The 21,006-nt window shown below is 38.0% G+C and overlaps 1 protein-coding gene across 5 annotated transcripts in view; it reads right to left on the bottom strand.

The window, feature by feature from the left end:
- CLYBL (citramalyl-CoA lyase) overlaps positions 1-21,006 on the bottom strand; it is a 254,668-nt gene that overhangs the window by 23,296 nt on the left and 210,366 nt on the right. For all 5 annotated transcript variants that reach the window (XM_043582320.1, XM_043582340.1, XM_043582333.1 and 2 more), the window contains exons 3-7: positions 14,171-14,359; positions 9,875-9,976; positions 8,076-8,169; positions 6,533-6,700; positions 1,851-1,975 (exon numbers count right to left, since the gene is read on the bottom strand). In XM_043582320.1, the coding sequence (XP_043438255.1) occupies positions 1,851-1,975; positions 6,533-6,700; positions 8,076-8,169; positions 9,875-9,976; positions 14,171-14,359 (678 nt within the window). The remainder of the gene's footprint in view (positions 1-1,850; positions 1,976-6,532; positions 6,701-8,075; positions 8,170-9,874; positions 9,977-14,170; positions 14,360-21,006) is intronic.

Below are 21,006 nucleotides of genomic sequence, written 5' to 3'. Positions count from 1 at the left end.
TTTGGGAACAATACTTTTAAGATATGATGGAAAAATGTTTTTGCTTTCATTCAAGAACTGAAATGCCAGCAAAAGAGTATGTTTCTAGTTTGAATTTTGTTTGCTGGCTACCGAAATTTAGGGTAACCTCTCCCATATTCCTAGCTGCTTACAATACCAAGAGGCATCCTTTGATGTAATCCAATGTGAAAACCAGGGTAGACCATTAACGGAGGCAGTGTTGACCCAGACTGGAACTCTGCTTGGTCTGCCATTTTGATGACCCATATCTTGCCTCAGTTTATTATTTCAGTAAGAAGTATTTATCACATGCATATTCTTAGCTGGCAGAAGGTACACACAGAGAGGTGTAGAACATTTAGTGAATGTGTGCATAGGCACAGGCAGGAGAGGGGAGTGGATGGAGTTATTGGTATGTATGAATGGAAAAGTACATGGCTCTTCTCTTAGGTAAATACTTATGTGTATTCATGGAGCACCTGGGTTTTGGAGTCAAGATATAGAAATGAACATAAAACACAAATGTCAGCTTCAAAATATTTTTCTATAAACTGCAGTGTTTTTCCAATAGCCACTCCTGATTTGAAATCAAAGAACACTGTCCTGAAATTGGTGTCAGTCCAAATGGGATGTTTCTAATATCACATATTTTGCCTTTGGATTTTAAGTGCAGGTTTGTGCAAAGATGAGCCTGTGAGTGTGTGAGGGTGAACGTGTGTGCAAGGCCAGAGCTGAAGACAGGTATCCATAATGAGCGGAGGGAGTGACCCACTTAATACTGTTACCCTCATTTCCAAGTCCCGGGATTTTTAGGTGTTTTTACTGCCAGTGAAAAGTGTTAAGTGGTACCTCTCACACTGATGTCACCAGTTCACCACCCAGAGCCAGTTTTGTCTTTTTTTTTTTTTTTTTTGTAAAGGGGACTGTTTAAGATTTAGAACCTTGGTAATGTTTCAACATTCTTTCTCTCCTAAGTACTTTTGCATCGTAGGTATTAAAACTCCACTCCTTATGTAAATAACAAGGCCGAGTTCAGATATTACCTCTAGGATACATTTATAAATGCAACTTTCCCCCCATTCTCTTAAAAAGAGTCAAACGGTATTACTGCAAATAACCTTTAAGATAATTAACTGACAATGCTGCGAGTAGCATAAAATCTTCCTTCAGGCGACACCTAATTTAAGTGTTACTGGCACAAAGTGGAGACAGATTGCGCATCACCACTGCAATATTTACATAGCAGAAACCCACAGAGCAGGAAACGCGAGGCTCAATGATGCACTAAATTAGGAACAACCGTACTCCAGCGTTAATTTGCTCTCCATTCTATCCAAATCTCAGGTCCAGAAATTGGTACAGACACATATACAACCTCCCACTCTTAAATGACTCAACCGGAGGAGATTTTGGTACATTTTTGCCCCCAAATTAATATAACTTGGAATTTATTTCTTCTCTCCACAAGGACCATTTGATCAAACTGTGTTTATTTCATTACAACTTGCTCTCACTTTGATCTAAAATTATTTTCCTATGAGTGTTGGTTGTATCTGAGTCTGTAGAGAAAAACTAAACAGACTTCTATTTTCTCAAAGGCTGCCAATATAGTTTATGAACAGAATAAACTATAGAGAGACTTGAGGGCCAGTTAGCGAAATATTCAGAAACATGGAAGGGCCAATTTACCTGAAGTGAATTTCTCACTGGTGAATGCTGTCCCCCTGCCCCCATAACTTACCCCTCTCAATGCAACGGTTTTTGAAACAAATGAAACAATATATTTTTTATATTTTTCCCCACGGTATTTTAAACACCAGTTTCACCCAAGGTATTAAGAAAACGTTTACCTTTCCTAATTGTTGATGTTCTTTAAAGGCAGCGATCAGTTCTTCAGCCCACTTAATCTTTTCAGGGGAAGGAGAAAACTGTTCCTGAACCACGGCAATTTGGTTAGGGTGTATCACCTGCTTACCTACAAGAAGATTAATAACACCGGAAACACAAAACAACAAACAGATGTTCAAACAAAATGTTTCAACCAGGAAAGCCTCCTAATGCCTCACAGACTGTACGCAAAATAACTAATATTTTACAACTTTTTAAAAAGAAAGGAACTGCAATCTGGCAGGCTTTTCCAGAATACCACATAAGAAACCTAGAAGAATGGGAATAATTGTGTTTCCTATCCTATAGAAATACCACCTTAGCACAGATAATCTCTAATTTTTAGTTACAGGTGGGTAGACTCGCAGCTCGTTGGCTAATCCTTTGGCAGAAACTTTAAAAGATAATAACTGCAAATTAGAGTGATTATTTTGAGTTAAAGTATAAAAAAATCATATAACTCTTTCAAATTTTACAAGTTGTCTTTTGCTTATTTTGTATCATTTATCCCACCTGCCATGATTTCTTTTAGGAGCAGTCTGTTGGTTTTCATAAAGCTTACCAGAAGCAGATGTCAAATAGCGGCTTGTAATAACATATTTAATTTTCTTTCTTTCTTATAGATGAATACAGTGTGCCATTTCTAACCACCAACAGAAAACTGGATGTCAATGAAAATATTTTATTCAGTACAGTGACACAGAAGGCAAATTTGAACAGTGGTTTGGTCTCTAGATTACTCCGTTTTAAAATGTTTAAGTAAAAAAGTTACAGAAAGTTTCTCTACCCAAAAACATAACCAGATTTTCCCTTTTATTTTTTAATAGAATGAAGACTCAATATTTCCTTATCAATATTTAGATACCCCAGAAGAAATCTTATCTCTGTAGTGATAGCTTTAAAAAAGCTTTCTGCTTCTTTCTTAAGTTTAAGGATCTTAAGTAAAAACATTACACAAACATAAGACTCACAGGGTTCTATGAAATCATGAAGTCATTAAAAGAAACAACTTAACAATCAGGGAAGTATGCAATTGAATCAGGTCATTAATAAAATACAACATAATTTAATGATATAATAATGACAAGGTTATATTTTATTACATACATTATAAAGTTATGGACATATTTGGTTCTTTAAAAATGAATGTGCACTTAACGATAATTTGCTCTCCTAAATTTATTTGTCCATATATCAATTTGTTTTGCTTTTGAGATAGTTGTTTTAACATTTAGGCAGTACAAATTATACTCTTGATGTTTTTAAAAACGGTCAATTCCTGTTACTCTCATTATTCTATTGAATAGGAAAAAACCCAATATTTGTTAAAAAAAAATTTCTTAGTGTTTCAAGGAAAAGAGTTTAAATGAATAAATGTAACAGTATCTTTTCTTACAGTAGCAGAATTAGAACCCTTTCACATTGTTATTTCATTCTTATCTGTCAGCACACTAATACAACATTAAAATCCTATACAAATAAAGCTGCTTTAAATTATTTGAGGAATTGTGCTCGCTTCAGCAGCATATATACTAAAACTGAGGAATAATTTCAGGGAGCAAATAATACCAGTGATGATAAATGAGAGCTTTTTTTAATAGTAGGTATTGCAATTATATTTAAGTAATCTAATTGTTGTTACAATATTATTAATAAAGGATATCAGTTCTGGTAGTCATTTTGTACTAATTGTTAGTCCTGAATTTTATAATTTATGTACATAATTTATACTGATGTGTTAAAAGCCAGATTTCACGGGAACTTCTTGGTACAGACACTACGACTTGAGGAGAAAAACAAACTATTTAGAAATACTCTGAAACCATGGATGGCTTGCAAGTATCCATCTTTTAGGTAATGAGGGTAATTTTCAGATATGTGTTAAGTTTCAGAAATTTATGAACATCCATGTATGAAGTTATCTTTTGTCGATTCTTACATATCCCAACAACAGGACATCAGACTTTAATGTCATGTGGGAGTGAAGCAAATATTTTATACAGAAGAGCTGTTATTGGCAAGTTACTGAGGGTGCAAAATTGGAAGACATTAAAATTTATGACCATGAAATCCTTTTTACAGTACCACTTGATATATCGTGCTTTAAATCAATACCTGTCAAGTCTTTTAGGTGACTGTATGATGGTGTCATTTTTGTCTTCTACAAAAGACTGCAAAAAAGAAGAAAACCTACCGTGCTTCATATTTATAATCTTTCTTCTCAGCATGCAGGACTGGAATACCTGTGATGACTAAGTCAGCTGTTGAAGCTTTATTCCAAGATTTATTTTTGGCTTCTTTTTATAAAAATAATTCCTAATGTTAATAGCCACTTATAGAGCCAATGCATTGATTTAAAATCAATCTGCATGGACTGTGGCCCAGTGAAATAATGACTGCAGAAAAGAAACTATAACCTACTGTTTCCTGCATGGCTAACTTAAAAAAAATACAACTCATTAAAAATAATATATAATTTTGAAAAGTACAGAAAATCCTTATGGCACAGAATGTCCCTTATCAGCGTTACAGATATCACAATACTTCCACTTGATTTGAAAACTTTCAGCCACTTGCTTCAGATAGAGTATTTCCCCTTCCTTCTGTCCCTCCTTCCTTCCTCACTGTCCTCCCTTCCTGTGCAAAGCCCAAGTTATGGCAATTAAATGACAAATAATTAGGACAAACAGATCAGAACTGGGTCTAAAATACTCAAAGAAAGCCCTTATTGTTTAAAAATACTACAAGTAATCTCATATCTTATAATCAGACTAATTACCTTTTATTGGTATGTAGAAATATAATTGGGACAACAAAGCCCTTCTTTCTAAAAATTGCAAAATGGTTATGAAGTGTAGCTCCCCACTTTACTGACTTGTTCACTTGCATATATAATGGGCACTGTACCCTCTGTGCCTCCCCATTCTCCCCCTGCTTCCATTTGTGTGTGTGTGTGATTTAATACTCCCTGTTGTTGAGAAACAATAGTGCCAAGCCCGTAAGCTCCTCACGCTGAGTTGGGCACAGTCTAGAAATTTAAATCTGATTTGAAGTAACTTGTCTTCTGCGATTGAATTAGGGACCAATTTAATTCAGTCCTGTTTCTTGGAGAAATTCTCAAACTCCTTTACAAGTTCTGGAGCAAACATTTACCCCAGAGGTAGCTGAGGACACCCAGGTTATACGGAATGATGGTGACACAGGCCAGCATCAATTCAGTGTTTTCAAAAAAAATTTTTTTTATTGAATTAGTGCCCATTTCACAGCAACATCTGGCTGCTTGGCAGCCAGTGCTACACATTTTAGACCAACAACATCGAGGTCTATTAGATAGATTTCATGGAGCGTTTCTCCAACTTTTCCATTTGGGCTATTCCTAACTGGTCATTGGAAAGAGGCAGGTGTAACACACCACAGAGACAAGGACAACCTCAGGGCTGGGGTAGAGGGACTCTTTCTTTCTTAGTCACTATTAAAGGTAGGGAGAATTCATTTATTAATAGTTCAGATGATTGGAAACTATTTCTCTAGAAGAGATCACATTCGTTTATTAAACAAATTTGGTGGTGGAATCACATTTTGACTCTTCATGTTAAAAACAAAAACAAATGTCAGAGCTTCATTTAATTCTAATGTAACATTAACATTGTTCTTAAGTTGTTTAATTTTATTTGGGGTTAAACCACCATCCATTAAGAGATCTTTTACATTGAAGGTCACTGTATGAAATATTTATCTCCATAATCCCTAACTGGCTGGATTTCAAAAATATTTACAAAAGGGATAGTAAGGATGTTTGTCTCTTTTCCTTCTTATCTGGGTTCATTTCAGATCATGATAGTCTTATAACTTGCAGCAGCAGAAGAAATAAGAATAAAAGAGCTTATGGTGTTTCTTATCTGCAGTTGCGTGTGTGTGTGTGTGTGAGTGAACACAACTGCAGACATGTGTTTGTGTGTAGAATCCTACTGTGGTTTTGAAAAAAATGGATTTCTATTGCAAAAACACAATTTTCGGTTGCTCTCCAGACTCCTGGGGATCTGAGTGATCGGACATAGCAATCAAGAGATATCTGCCTGCGCTCCAGGATGGGATTGCAGGGGACCCACTGATCTGAGTGCCAGCCAATGCCTGTAGGTGTCGTCAGGTGCAGAGACATGTACTGGGAGGTGGGACAGAAGGAAGGGGCTTGAAGTGGCAGGAGAATATAAAAGTAAAAAAAAAAAAAAATCAAAGAAGATATCACTGTTGTTTTTCAGAAATGAATTAATATTTTGAACGTTGGAGGAAAATTTTCTTCTATCCATCAACCCAAGTTCTTATGGCAATTCCCTCAAAAACACTTCTGTAATAGCTTCATCCCTCCCTGAGGGTCAGCAAAAACAAAATACTTAAGAGAAAAAGTGGTAACTAATGTAAAGAGAAAATAAAACGAGTGCTTTGTTTTTTGACTTGCGGAGCCAAAGGAAACCATGACCACTTATATAGCAGGTTCTTGCCCTAGATGGTTTTTTCACACGCCAGATAGAATAAGTATAAGAGACATGTGGCTGCAACAGAAACACGACTTTCTGGTTATAGTTCTACCTTTATGGAGTGTTTGCGAATTTAGATACTGCTTCTAAGATGTCATCAAGAGTCATACCGGTAAACCCCATTGCGGCTCCTTCCCTGGACTGCCTGAGGAGCCCCTCTCCGTCTCGAAAGTCGATGTACACCAGATCTATGGCCTGCAGACCGAAGGCCTTCGCTATGACAATAATCTTTTGTCGGGCGTACAGAATATCTTGGGCTTCTTTACCACTTGTTGCACCTGAAATGGGATGTTGACAGCAAAGGGAGACATTAACTCTGGAAACCAAACCCAGCCATCTATTGTAGAAACTCCCTTTGTAAAGGCATCTATGTCATCCTGGGAATTGCTCCCCAGCAAAACTATGATTCTAGTATAGACGAAAAAAGGGATATGTGGATGCAGAATTAAATTTCATATGTGTCTATTTCTCTTGGAAGGCATCGTTCAGTGTCATTACTTGTGTGTGGAGTAAGAAAAGGCCCCTCCTGTATCTCAGGAGATAGAATCACAAATGATGGGTCCCAAATTACTTCTGGTATATTTTTTCCTTCTTGCCATTGCTTGGAAAGTATCAATCCAAAGACAGCACCACAAAAGGTGGCCGAGTGGCTGTGCAAGGAAATGGTTAACTTCTCTCACCGAGCACAGAAATTTGCGTGCTGTGGTTGCAGTGCCCTGCCATAACTAAGGTTCTGAGCCAAATAGAGCAGCTTCAGGGTTTGGACGAAGAACTTGGGGAAACGGAAGGGCACTCTTTTTGAAAGAGGCAGAAAGTGTCCGCTGAACTGTCGGAAACACAAAAGTCTCCTGGAAAGGCTGGTATTAAAATAAGTTCCTTTTCTTTCACCCTAGGAGCGGGTGTGTATGGAGTATCACTGTTTCTATTTGGACCGTGACACTGCTCAGGGAAAGCGCCAGTATTGAGGCCACTGGAACTGTGGTTCTGCAAATGCTTTGTGGCTTTGGCCTCTTTTCTAGGTATGTCCACAGTCTCTAGTTATCCCTGTACCCAGACCAGAGGCATACTACCCAACGGATGGGGAAGATCAGTGGAAACTAGCATGCTATCTCAATAAATGTTTAATAAGAAGAGTTCCGAAATATACTTTAGGAGGAATTTAGGATCTATTTTAAATAATATTTGCATACTACATTTCGTGTAGAAAATGATTCATTAAAGCAAATGTGAAATTGCTTTAAATTTGTGTTACAAGCCTAGACAGCCTTCATACTGATGTGAAAATAAAATATTTAAGCAATGGAGAGGTTGTTCATATATTATTATGTACAAAGTAGATGTCATATGTTCCTGAACCACATCTGAGGTTGCAACAGGCTTTTTATTATTTCATACATGAACAGAAGTAATAATGTAGTGTTCTGGAAGCAGGACAGCTATGAGGGGCCCTAAATTATCAGAAAGTATTGCCCATTCAGCTGAACAACCATTGTCATGGTTGGTAAATATATATTGTCATGTAAATGTCCATTCATGAAGGGGCAAAGAAAAAATACATCCATCCATACACACACACACGCACGCACACACACATGCACGCACACATGCATGCACACATAGAGACTGAAAAAGAGAGAGAGAGAAATGTGATACCTATGCTGGCTCGAAAGTCTTCTCCTCCAAAAACTACAGCATCTAGAAAAAGACCCACTTGAGGTCCGGTCTTTAGTGCTTCTTCACACACGGTCTGTGAAGGAAAAGAACAGAACCAAATCTCACAGAAGTGAACAGTTTGGAGAGAAGCAGCCTGATGTATTTAAGTGACAGAAAGATCCAACTCTTCACACAGTTTGGCTGAAAGCAAACTAGCAGCCCTAAAAATGTAGTCCAAATTCACTTCTTTTCAAAGGCATTTAATATTGTCAAGATAAGTATGTTGTATAGATTTGCTTTGCTTAATGGACTGTAGGAATATAGTTATAAATGTATTTTAATATAATATTCAAATCGTAGTTCATCTAATTTCTAGAGAAACTTTGAATTAACTCATTTTGATTGTACTATAAATTATTTCTGCTTTTCCAAAATTCATTCTTGCTTTAAGAGACTCTCAAACAATAAACATAAAACATAACAAGAATTTTTAGATCAAATTCACTGGATTATTTGCATTAGGATCAGGATTTCTTAGTAAATGGCCTCAGGACTAAAGACATACAAAAATCTACAATTCCAGAGGGGAAAATAAAAATGCAACAAGACATCCAAGATGTATTAATTAGCAACTTCCATATTTCTATGTGAAAATAAAGATTAATAACATTTGTCATAGCTGGAACTGAATTAACAAAGGTGGAGATTCAGCATGTGGGTGGGGAAGACATGAAAATGGGGTGAGCACACTGTTGATTAATTTCAGAGGCTGTAAGTGCTCTAAGTACACTATGGCATATAATGGTACAACAGAGTTTAGAATTCAATCATTGTATGAATCTAGTTGCATCTAAGGGATATGCTTTGATTGTATCTCAGAACTGTGGGGCAGGCTGGAAGAATCTGTGGTCAGTGGTGTAAACACGCTGATCATGAGGCTGGAAGCGGCTCCCAAGCATGTGCCCCCTGGCCCTCCTGCAAGGTCCAGTAGGTCTCAAAGTTTCCTCTCAGAGCGTTTACTCCCATATTATCTAAAGCAGTTCAACTATCTGTTTTCTTTGTTTTTAGGGACTTCTTCCCTCCTGCCCTCTGAAACGGGGTGCTACATTGATGTTAACAAGTCAGGTGAAATGGGAGGCATATTTTGGAAAACGGTTTAAATGATCAGTGATAAAAGGGAGGAAACAAGGTAGCCATGAAATTGTTAAGGCAAATTGTTTAAGGCAGCTTAAACAATGCTGGAAAACCCCTGGCTCAGCTAATCTTCCTGAATGTATACTGGGAAATTCTTTATGTTCTAATGTGGCAAACTGAAATAATATACTACAACTTACTGGTGTATACTAACCTACAAATAGCAATCTTATATACTAGACATTATGGCTAACGTTGCTACAAAGAGGCCAGAAAATTTCCCAGTAGAAGGCAATTGTATACAAAAGAACAACTGAAAGTTAATTCATAAGGGCAACAAAATACATTTTCATGTACATTTTAACTATATATATAGTAATTCAAAGCATATGTTTATATATGTTTATTTAATTAAAATAAGAATATATAGACATTTCATTTAAATATTTAGGTCTGGGAAGTTTTCCCTTGCTACTTGACCAATCTCTTTGTCTTCTAAGATGCTCACAGCCTGATTTTGGATTATTATAGGCAATAAATGGTGCTCAAGGTTTACTTTGCTTTAAAAATATTTCTAGAAAAATAGTTTAAGTAGATGTCAAGAGAACAGAAGTTCTCTTTAGGTAGTAAATAAAATACTAATTAGTCACATTATGTTTTCTTACCTTAAAATTGAGTAAACCCATTGCAGTTTCCACAAAAGGGATTAAATTCATAGGTTGTTCAAGTTTTCGGCCTTTTAAGTAGAATGAAAATTTGTCTGAAAACTAAAACCAAAAGTGTCATAGGTGATTAGTAGGGGAAAAAAATGTACAATCACTAAAATGTTAGTCACAAAAGTAGTATTCAAGTCTTTGGCCTAAGGAAGTAATATCCCAGCTTATTTCGTACACAAAAAAAGAATTAAAACGGAACAAAACAAAACAAAACAAAAACAGGAGGAAAGACCAAAGGAAAAAGGTAACAAAGTTCCCACCAAACTGAATAGTAAAACTTCAAGCATTCTAATTTTTTTTCCCCCCTAAAGGAGTAATTTGAGGCCTAGGAGTTAGAAGTGGAAAGAGAGATTCTGGAGTTTAAATGCTTTTCTTAAAAACATATTTGCTTAAGACCTCTAGCCTTCACTTCGTTAAATGCAAATGGTAGGCCCCCAAAACAGCAAAGTGTTGCTCTACCTGCCTTTCTGTTTTTGTTTTGGACCAGGCACTGACATCAGTGTAACTGTTCAGCAGCCTTCTGCGTGGCACCCACATTATTCATTATAGCACCATTATCCTTTGTTCAGAAGGTTTTTCTTCATAATTTTTTAGCTTACCTAGGAAGACCTTAAAAAGGAAGTTTAATTCTTTGAAGACCAAAGCTCGCCAATTTTTTCCATGAGACCAGTTCACAGCTAGCTCTGTGCTGCCAGTGGGGTAGCCCAAATTCCAAAATCTATCATCTGGAAACATACAAAAGCTCTTGCACAGATCTCCACCACCACCACCACCCCCCCCCTTTCAAAAGGAAAAAAAAAAAACCCACCACACTCTAAATTGTAAATCTATTATGTCTATCTAGATCTAATAAGATGTGGGGAGATAAAAAAAAAAAAACACACAGGTATGACAAAGATATTTTTGTAAATAAAGATGAAAACATATATATCCATTTTAAATTTAAGGAATATTCAGCCATTAATGGATATCAAAGGAAAAGGGAATTTTAATCATCTCTCCATTCAGTCTCAGTTGGGTAAATCATATCTAAGAGATTTGCATAAATATAAACCATCAAAGACTTTTCATCTTCAAAGGGGGTTTCAAGACCCTATAAGCTTTGTACTGTAATCATCGGAGGTCACCACCCTGCAGGAATAGGGCTGCTATGGCAACATAAAAAAACTAATGCTTAAGGCTTAGCATAATATTCTGACTAATAGAAAGGAAACTCATTTTAAAAGCTGGCAGCCTATTTACCAGAAGCAGGATTAGAGGTGTTATTTCCCCTTTTAGCTGCCCCCTCCTTGCTTGTGCAGCACCCCCCCCCCTCTAAAAAATCTAATCACTGGGATCTTTAAAAAGCTTTTGAGCAATTTGCAGTAACTTTACAATTAGGCTAAAATAAATCACAGCTTTCAGTAATGAAGAATTATTCCCAGTTGCTCCACGGCTCCTCCCCTCCTCAGACACCATCATCGTCACCTCCTTAGTAACTTTTCAAGGGAAGGAATAACTCAACCAAAATAGCAAGAAAGAGGGCTACAATTGAAGGAGACAAAATGGATAATATTCCGTGTAAATGAAAAGAAAACATAATTTATGTCACATTTAAGCTAGAAAATGGGTAATGAAATATTAGTGGTTCTGGGGTTATATATGCACTGGAGGAACTTTTTTCCTCATTAAAAAAAAAAAAAAGAAGAAGAATAAACTTGCAACATTACTTGCCCCATTCTTTGTGATCACAGTTATAACTACGAAAATCATAAAGTTTAAAACTAGTTAAATACTTTATGTTTCCTGTTCTTACAAAAAAATCTCTAATGCTTTTTTGTTTTTAAGCCAATAGGGGCATTTGAACATTAAATATTCTAGCCCATTCTCCTTCTCCTCCTCCCCTTCTTTCTTAAAAAATTGCATTAAGTACTGACACAAAAGGTAACTAGTGGAGAAGTTTCAATTAATTTTTTCAAAAGGAGACGATTAAATGTTTCCGGCCTGGTAAAGTGTTCATTTCAGTGAGGTGGAGGGGAAGGGGGAGGGGGGTGGAGGAAAAGAAGGGGAAAAAATCACAAAGAGATTGGGGAGGAGATGAAGTAGCAGGGCTCAGCAATTCTTTCAATTCCAGTGCACACCCAATAGTGTGTTGGAAGAATGCACACTGTTCGGGATTTGTGGGAGAATTGTCCCGCGACAAAGGAGGCAGAGTCACGCTTGTTATAGTCCAATAAGCCGTGCCAGTCAAACAAGAACCCACACTAGCGACAAAAGACCAGCAAGAGATTCTCACACAAAAGAAAACAAGGAAGCCCATCTTTCAGTTGTGCATCAGGCTCTGGGTTTTATGCTTCACATAAATACAAACGGAGAGGAAAAAATAAACAGCCCAAAAGACTTCTGTTAACTAGAAATCCTATTTCTATCCAAGGATTTAAAACAGCGAACAGGAGCTGTAGCTGAAGGCTGGGGTGGGTCCTCGTCTCTTAAATGAAGGGTAATAACGGTGATAAACAGGCATTAACTATGAAACCAAAAGGGAACAGTGGCTTCAGATTCTGTTTCAATCCATTTAAGACATGTTCAAATGGGGTAGGAGGCCTCAGAGAGTGTAACCTACTATAACCAGTATCTCCCAGCTTCTGAGGGGTGACCTTGGAGAGAAGAACTCCAGCTTAGACAGTAAATAAGGGTCCTTGAACGTGGGTCTTCAAGAAGACTCCAACACGGAGCTGTCCAACAGAAACCGAATGGCAGCTACATATGTAATTCTAAATTTTCTAGTAGCTACATTAAAAGAGTAAAACGAAACAGGTGAATGTGGTTTTAATGTCTATTCAACCTGGGGCGCCTGGATGGCTTGGTCTGGTGTAGCGTGCAACTCTTGATCTCAGGGTTGTGAGTTCAAGCCCCATGATGGGTGTAGAGAATACTTAAAAAAAAAAAAAAAACTTTATTCTTTATTTTTATTTATTCTTTTTTTTTTGTAGCCTGCTTTTCTTTTTCTTTTCAAATTTTTATTTAAATTCTAGTTAGTTAACATATAATGTAATATGGGTTTCAGGAGTAAAACAAAAAAAATCTTAAAGAAAATAATGTTTATTACCCAATCAATCTGACATATAGTCATTTCAACATGTGATCAATATAAAAATTATTGAGATAATTTACAGTCTTTTGGGGAGAGGGCTCCTAAGTCTTCAAAATCCCGTGTGTATTTCACACTTATAGCACATCTCAATTTGGACTTGCCACATTTCAAGCGCTCAGTAGCCACACGTGGCAGGTAGCTATAGCATTGGAAAGTATAGATCCAAGGCATCTACGTGCATTAGAAAAGGGAATGGTTTCCTCAGGTGTTACAACTATTCATTGTATTGCTGTATTTGCAACCACAGCCTTAGAGATAATCCCAGATGTGGCTTTAAAATCACCACTGTCCACATGCCCTTACCAAGCTTCCAGCACTGATGAGTCACAGCCTGTCTGCCCTGGAGGGGCACAATGGACAGTTATTTTATTCAGCAGAGATCTGCAAAATCATAGCAACTCCTAAATAAAATCTAGCCTCCCCCTACTTTAACAATTAAAACAATCATAGTATAATTAGGCCCATTTCAAAGTTTTCTCAAGTAATTTGACATGCCAGGTTTTTATTGGCTGAAAAGTCTGTCGTGAAACACAAACACACCTGTCAGCAATTTAAAAAAGGACGAACTGGAGAGCTGTTCAGGAAATAATATCTGTGCTAATTAAAACCACTAGTTAAAAGCTTCCTGTTTATTCCTCTAGTTGCCCTCAGGAGTGACCTTTCCCTCTCCTTCTCTAGGGTCATTTTTTCATTCGTGGCTAATGTGCTTTCGCTGTGTATGAAGACTTCAAATGAACCTGGGTAACAGCCATTTATTTCCCTGCTCTTTCAGGTGGAGGTTAGGGCCTGGCAGGGTGTGAGGTGTGATCCAATTCTCAGGCAAAAGCTAGTTTCCAAAGACTGAGGAGGCTGTCCTGTCCAACCCGCAAATCTGAGTAGGGTGCAGAAGCATCATCCCAAGAGCGGAGTTGTTCCTCTGAACACGCTGGGTAAAGCCAGGCTCCCCTTGTGTGAAGGCAATAGTCTCTTGCACTCCCCTCTTTTCCTCAGCTCCCTTTTTCTCTGTTCCGTGTATGTGTTTTCAAAATCTGCAGCACCCAAATCCTTCCTTTCTGCTACTCCTTCATAGCTGCTCCTGAGTCTTTAATTAAAGCAAAGCATTAGCTACTCACCCACTGGATTTCTTCAGGACCTTCGACCTTTGGCAGCATCAGGCTAGAAGGAAGGACCCGGGATTGCAGGAGGATCTCCAGGTCTTCTTCGGCCAGACCGCTGGACACCGAATTGACCCTTACACACTTTTCAGTTGGGCCCAGATCAAAGTCTTCAAGAGTTTTTACTATTCTCGATCGAGCTTCATTCTGTAAGTGTCGATAAAATGTATCTCTTAAGTTTATTTATCACTGAGAGGAAACACAGTCCTACTGACCGTGAGTCTGCTATATGGATTCAGAGTCTGAGCACCATGATTGTATCTACACATTTCCTGTCTAGCACATAAATGGTATTGGAAGCAAGTTGTCCGATCTGACAGACAAGTGATTGATTTCCAGACTTCATTCAAGATGACTATAACAGAGATGACAGCCACCGTAATGCATACTGGTGCACTTTTTTTTTTTTAAAGATTTATTTATTTTTGAGAGAGTGCAAGCGGGAAAGGGGCAGAGAAAGGTGTGGGGACAAAAGATCCAAAGCAGGCTCTGCACTGACAGCAGCAAGCTTGACACAGGGCTTGAACCCATGAGCTGTGAGATCATGACCTGAGCTGAAGTTGGACGCTTAACTGACTAGCCACCCAAGCGCTCTTGGTGCACTTCTAAATACTACTGTCCTCTTTCTCATTAGCATTTCTTCCCAACTTGAAAGGTGAAATAATTAATACATAACATTTATTGAGCATTTACTCAGCTTAGGCATGGTTCAGTTTTCTACCTGCATTTTCTCGTTTAATAAATATAAGGAACTACATAACATTTGGATAATTGTAGTCTCATCTGTTGGCATAGTCACATTAGGGAAAAAATAAGGATTTGTTTTCCTCTTTCCATATGCATCATGTTTTTAACTCAAAAATTTTTTGCAACTGAGTTGAATTTTGACATTCAATTAAGAAGGCACTTATAGGAAAATGACATTCCACAGTACAAAAAAGCTCCAGCTTATTCAGATGTAAGGCAATAATATCACCAAGAAATCCCTTCATGAAGTGGAAAACAAATGCATTTTTTTGAGTTGACAGTCTATACTCCATAGTTAGGAAAAGCTGAAAGGTTGAAGCCTGTTTCGGTGTATGAATTGTCCTTAGAAAAACTGTATGAAACCAAACATGTTATTTATTGCCTTTGAGTTCGGGTGTTGAAGGTGGGGAAGGGGTGGGGAGAGAAAGGAGCACATTGAGCGGCTGGGGGTTGGAGTTAAGAGAAAGAAAGCACTTGGGGTCATTACTTCCTGCCAATTTCAGTTTCAAAAACAAATTCCTCCAACTTGCCAACAGCCCTCAACAAATTCTCATTGTCAGAATGAACACTTATCAAAAGTAGTTTCATTTGGGAAGGGTTTTTATGATACTAATAAAACTTTAAAGCTTCTCACTGCTGATGAATGTGGTTAAAAAAAAAAGTCTTAACAATATACAGCCATTTGAACAGCAATACTTACCTGGGAAAATAGCAAACCAAAGTGGAGACAAAAAAAAAAAAAAAAAAAGAAACAATTATTAGAGCCAATATTGGGTCTAAGTCTAATCAACAAGACAAGCCAGGACAGTAGATTTAAAGCAGACGGATGTAGGTCTACGACCGAGTAAGAGGAGGGAAGGCTTCCAAATGTGGTCTGAGTTAAACAGTGTGAGGAAACAGTGGCTTAGAGTTGTCAGGTCAGTTGGAAACAGAGTACGGAGACCAGTTTAGGACAGCTCTGTGGAGCCCTGATTTACAGAGCCCTGACTGTTGATAATTAGGCCAAGCTTAGACAAAAGCAAGAGAGCTCACACTAGCTAAAGTGAGGGATGATGGAGCCAACAGTGGCCTGGTTCCACATCATGCCTTTGGCTGTTCCACAGCTATAAAACTCATCCACTTGCCCCCCCATGCCTTGTTCCATTCATTAAATAGGAAGTCCTGTTCATTTAACAGGAAAATGCTGCAGGTGAAGAGCGGAAGTGAGCTCAGCATCATGGTTCTAAGGACATCTTGAGCTGTCGGGAGAAATGCCTTCAGCTCTTTGGCAGTGTGTGTTTAGATCCATGGCCTCAGAGAACCTAAAATGTGTTATGCTCCATGTAGCCTGAACAGCTACAAACTCAGGATTGCTGCAGCTTGTAAATATTTCAATTTCCAGGGTTTCTTTCAATAGCAGGTTGGGCTTCTAAAGTGCCTACTGGGACCGAGTGAATGGAAAATGGAAGGGAACTAACTAGATCATTTAGCCTGAAATGCATTTAAAAATGTGAGTTACTTGAATCATCATCCACACTCTCTACTTTAATCTGCATGTGTGCTCAAGGTGACGGAAGCCTGGCAACATCAACTTCCTAAACTGTTCATGTAGGTGTCAAATAAAATCTGACCTCTAAGCTGTTTTGTTGTTTCATTTGGATTAGAAGGAGACTGTTTGTTCAAAGCTCGTGCGCTAAACCTGTTCGTGATTTTTATCTAAAGTCAGATTGCCATGGTTTCAGCACATTCTGGTTTACTTAGTAAAATTCAACCCTTGTGAAATTGGCTGCAAATGAAATACCTAATTCCAATCTTAGGCATAATCTGATTAGTACTTTTCACATTATAATAATGAATAGTGAATAGTCAGCATTTTATTAGACTTTTTTTTTTTTTTTGGCTCAGAATTAAGACAAGCGCTTTCCACTTCATCATTCTGTACCTTTCCAGAAAAAGATGATGGCTTTGGAGGTATATTGCCACACAACATCCTTATTAACAGGCTGTTGCTTGTTGTAATTTACATAAACTGAGTGTGCATCCCTCTGCTATGTATCCCAAAATATCCAACAACCTCACTGAATTTATACCAACCAACAAGTATGTTGATTTTTTTTTTCTTTTTGGTGCTTTAATGGTGAAATATGTTACTGTGCTAGCAAACACACCCATGCCATCTGCTGGGTGAGAGGAAGGCAGTTTCTAAGAACAATTAAGTTTAGTTCTGGGTGCTCAGTTAGAGAGAGCCACAGTCCACCCAGTTGTGAAAAGAAAGAAATTTTGTTCATTCTGTTCTCTCCCTCCTTCTCTCTCTCCCCTTGATACCAATCTCTTTCTGTTACAGCTCTCTCCTTTGCATCACCTCGCTCCCCTCACACTTTGGTTCTCTTTTTCTTTGCCTGCTCTTTGGCCCTGACCATCCTTCCAATTTCCATCTCATTCGGGGGATTAGTAAGATACGGCCTGGCAGACACCACCTTCTCAGAAGGTGATTTGCTGACATGATTGGGAGGTAATGTTCCCTGGCAAAAAAGAAGGAAGAGGAAATTAAAGCAAAAAGAGGCCACTCAAAAAAGACCTTTTTTTTTGCGGGGAAGGGTGTCTTACATTCTGGTAGCAAAATGGGTTGTTCAAAATGAGGTTGAGAAGGAACTGCATTCTAAATGCAGTAGTGTTAACCCTACGGAATGGCCTTGATATGATTTTTCTTAATGTAGGATGAACTTGTTCCTCTAAAATCTGAAAACCTGGAGGAAAAAAAACCAGAATAAGGAATGGAATTAAAGCCTTTATCAACAGTTACATCAGATCTTTGTAGAGACTAATTACCATAGTGTGTTCTGTAGTATGTGATTCCAGAGGTGGACTCCACAGAGGTCACAAAGAAAGTAGGCACAGATCAGAATTTTCATCGGCCCCTGTTCTAAATAAAAAGTGGTGTCACCAAACTTCCCACATTCAATCGATATTTCGTGCCATGGGCTGCTCAGTGCAGTGGACCAGTGGCTAATAAACTTGTCCTTATACATAAGCCACCGTATTATGTGACTCTGTCTGGGCCAGGAACCAAGGCGTGCTATGATTTCAGAGACTCGGTTCTTATCACCTGGGGAAGAGACACGCTCCAGTGACGTAAGAAAGCGGATAAATCAACCATCGCCAAGACCTGCAGACTCCAAAATTAAAGGAGAAAATATGCGTGCAGTTGGTTCAATTGGCACCCATTAAAGCTAATAACTAATCATCCTCGCAAGTTTCTAGCTCAGAATGATCAAATCTGCAAAGAAAACAACATCCGTCCACTTTTACACTCCAGTGGAAGAGGTGGTCCCTCGCGGCAGGGCGGCACAGTCTCGCCATCTGGAGAATAAATCGAGTGTGAAGTACAGTATAGTTTGGGACCAAGCTCCGTGGCGGCAGCTCAGCAGTCAGTTCATTAGTTCCAAACTTCCAGGGATTAGAGCGGCATCAATTCTACTGTCGGATAGGAAGAGACAGACAGGATACGAGATTCAAGGAGGATTGTGACAACCAGGAGGAGCCCCTTGGGTTTATTTATAAAACTACAAAGTATAAACATACCCAAATAAGTGCCTTAAATAATGGCATTATCACAGTTTCATAACATCTGAATTAACACCTTTCCCTTTTCCATCCCCCACTCAAACCTTGTATGTTAATGTATAGTCGTTTTCAGAGGAAATCACAAAGATGACCCTTGATGCAACAGGAGCCGTGAGAAAGCTGTGCTGCCGAACCCACATTTGGTAATTAAGAAATACGAAGAAATAGAAATAAAGAAATAGAAAGAAATACTTTCTAGATTCCAGGGAGACATATAACCTTTGTGATTTTGAAAAATGTGCAATATTTCATTATTTAATTGTACAAAAGGCACACTGCCATGCCACATATTCAAAAACACTAGTGAATTCTATCTTTTCTGAATCTGTCCATATGATTTCCATTTTATCTCATTTGTAAAATGATGCCACAGGCATGGAGTGAAACAAACTTTGGGCCTTGATATCACTAAGTACATGAAAAATTTTTGGAGAATTTTGAGGTTTGGTTTAAAATACAAATTCAGGGGCGGCTGGGTGGCGCAGTCGGTTAAGCGTCCGACTTCAGCCAGGTCACGATCTCGCGGTCCGTGGGTTCGAGCCCCGCGTCGGGCTCTGGGCTGATGGCTCAGAGCCTGGAGCCTGTTTCCGATTCTGTGTCTCCCTCTCTCTCTGCCCCTCCCCCGTTCATGCTCTGTCTCTCTGTCCCAAAAATAAATAAACGTTGAAAAAAAAATTTAAAATACAAATTCAGAGTGAACTTTCCATTTAAGGATCTCCTTTTTCATATAACTTCTATTATATATTTATATATACATATTTTTAATGTTTATTTATTTTTTAGAGAGAGAGACAGACACCATGTGAGCAAAGGAGGGGCAGAGAGAGAGGAAGACACAGAATCCGAAGCAGGCTCCGGGCTCTGAGCTGTCAGCACAGAGCCCGATATGGGGCTTGAACCCACAAACCGTGAGACCATGACCTGAGCCGAAGTCAGAAGCTTAACCAACTGAGCCACCCAGGTGCCCCTATACATTTATACTTTTAAAAAGGAAGTGCTTCTGACTAAAACAGGTCATTAGTAAACTATGTTATTGTATTTTTCTTACAAATGCATAAAAATTTATTATGATCACAGAGCCTGTTGTAGTGACTGCACTGGACAAAAGGCAAAGAAATTCTCATTAATTAGTACAACCTGGGTAGCATTTCTTTAGGAAGGTGATAGTGTTTTCTATCCCATTGTTTTTTCCACATGAAAAAGAAATCTTGGTTTGCTTATTTTTGAAAAAAAGAAAATCTACAACAATACTGAATATACCACAAAATAACTGGTTTAAAATTTCATTCACTGACAACACCAAAGGCAGGGGTAACAACAACAACAAAAAAAAACCAGGCAAATTTGACTTCATGAAAATTAAAAAATATTTGTACATCAAGAGACACTTGATATAAACAGAGAAAAAAGGCAATGCACAGAAGGGGAGAAAATATTTGCAAATCATCTAACTGATAAAGGATCAATATCTAGAATATATACAGATCTCCTAAAACTCAACAACAACAAAAATCAACACAATTCAAAAAGCGGTCAAAGGAGTTGAATAGACATTTTTCCAAAGAAGATATACAAATGGCCAATAAGCTCACGAAAAAAATGCTCAACACCATGGATAATTAGGGAAATGCAAATCAAAACTACAATGAAATACCACTTCATACCCATTAGGATGGCTACTAGAAAAAAAAAAAACCAAAAAAACAAGTGTTGGTGAGGATGTGGATAAATTGGAACCCTAGTGTGCTTTCGGTGGGAATGTAAATGGTACAGCCTCTATAGAAAACAGTATGGCCGTTCCTCAAAAAATTAAAAATAGAATTACCATATGATCCCACAATTCCATTTCTGGGTATATATCCCAAAGCACTGAAGGCAGGGTCTTAAAGAGATTATTTGTACACCTATGTGTACAGCAGCATTCTTAATTGCTAAAATGTGGAAGCAAGATAAATGTCCATTGACAAGAGAATGGATAAGCAAAATGTGGTGTGCATATACACACACAATGGAATATTATTCAACTTTAAAAACAGGGGAAATTCTGACATATGCTACAATATGGATGAACCTTGAGGACATTAGGGTAAGTGAAATAAGCCAGTCACAGAAAGACAACTACTATGTGATTCCACTTAAATGAGGTACTTAGTCAGAAAATAGAATAGTGGTTGCCAGGTGCTGGGGGGAGGAGGGAATGGGAGTTGGTGTTTAATGAGTACAGGGTTTCAGTTTTACAAGATGAAAAGAGTTATAGGGATGGACGGTGGTAATGGTTGCACAACAATGTGAATGCATCAGTAACAACTGAATAGTACACTTAAAAATGGTTAAGATGGTAAATTTTGTTATGTATACTACTACCACAATAAAAAAAAAAGTGAAAAATTTTTCACTCATTGACTTATCCCACAGATTATTACAATTGTAGGTACTCTATTCTG

Source organism: Prionailurus bengalensis, chromosome A1 (genome assembly GCF_016509475.1).
Source record: "Prionailurus bengalensis isolate Pbe53 chromosome A1, Fcat_Pben_1.1_paternal_pri, whole genome shotgun sequence".
NCBI classification, from domain to species: Eukaryota; Metazoa; Chordata; class Mammalia; order Carnivora; family Felidae; genus Prionailurus; species Prionailurus bengalensis.
The sequence above is the reverse complement of the archived record's forward strand: the minus strand, read 5'-3'. Positions and strand labels throughout refer to the sequence as shown.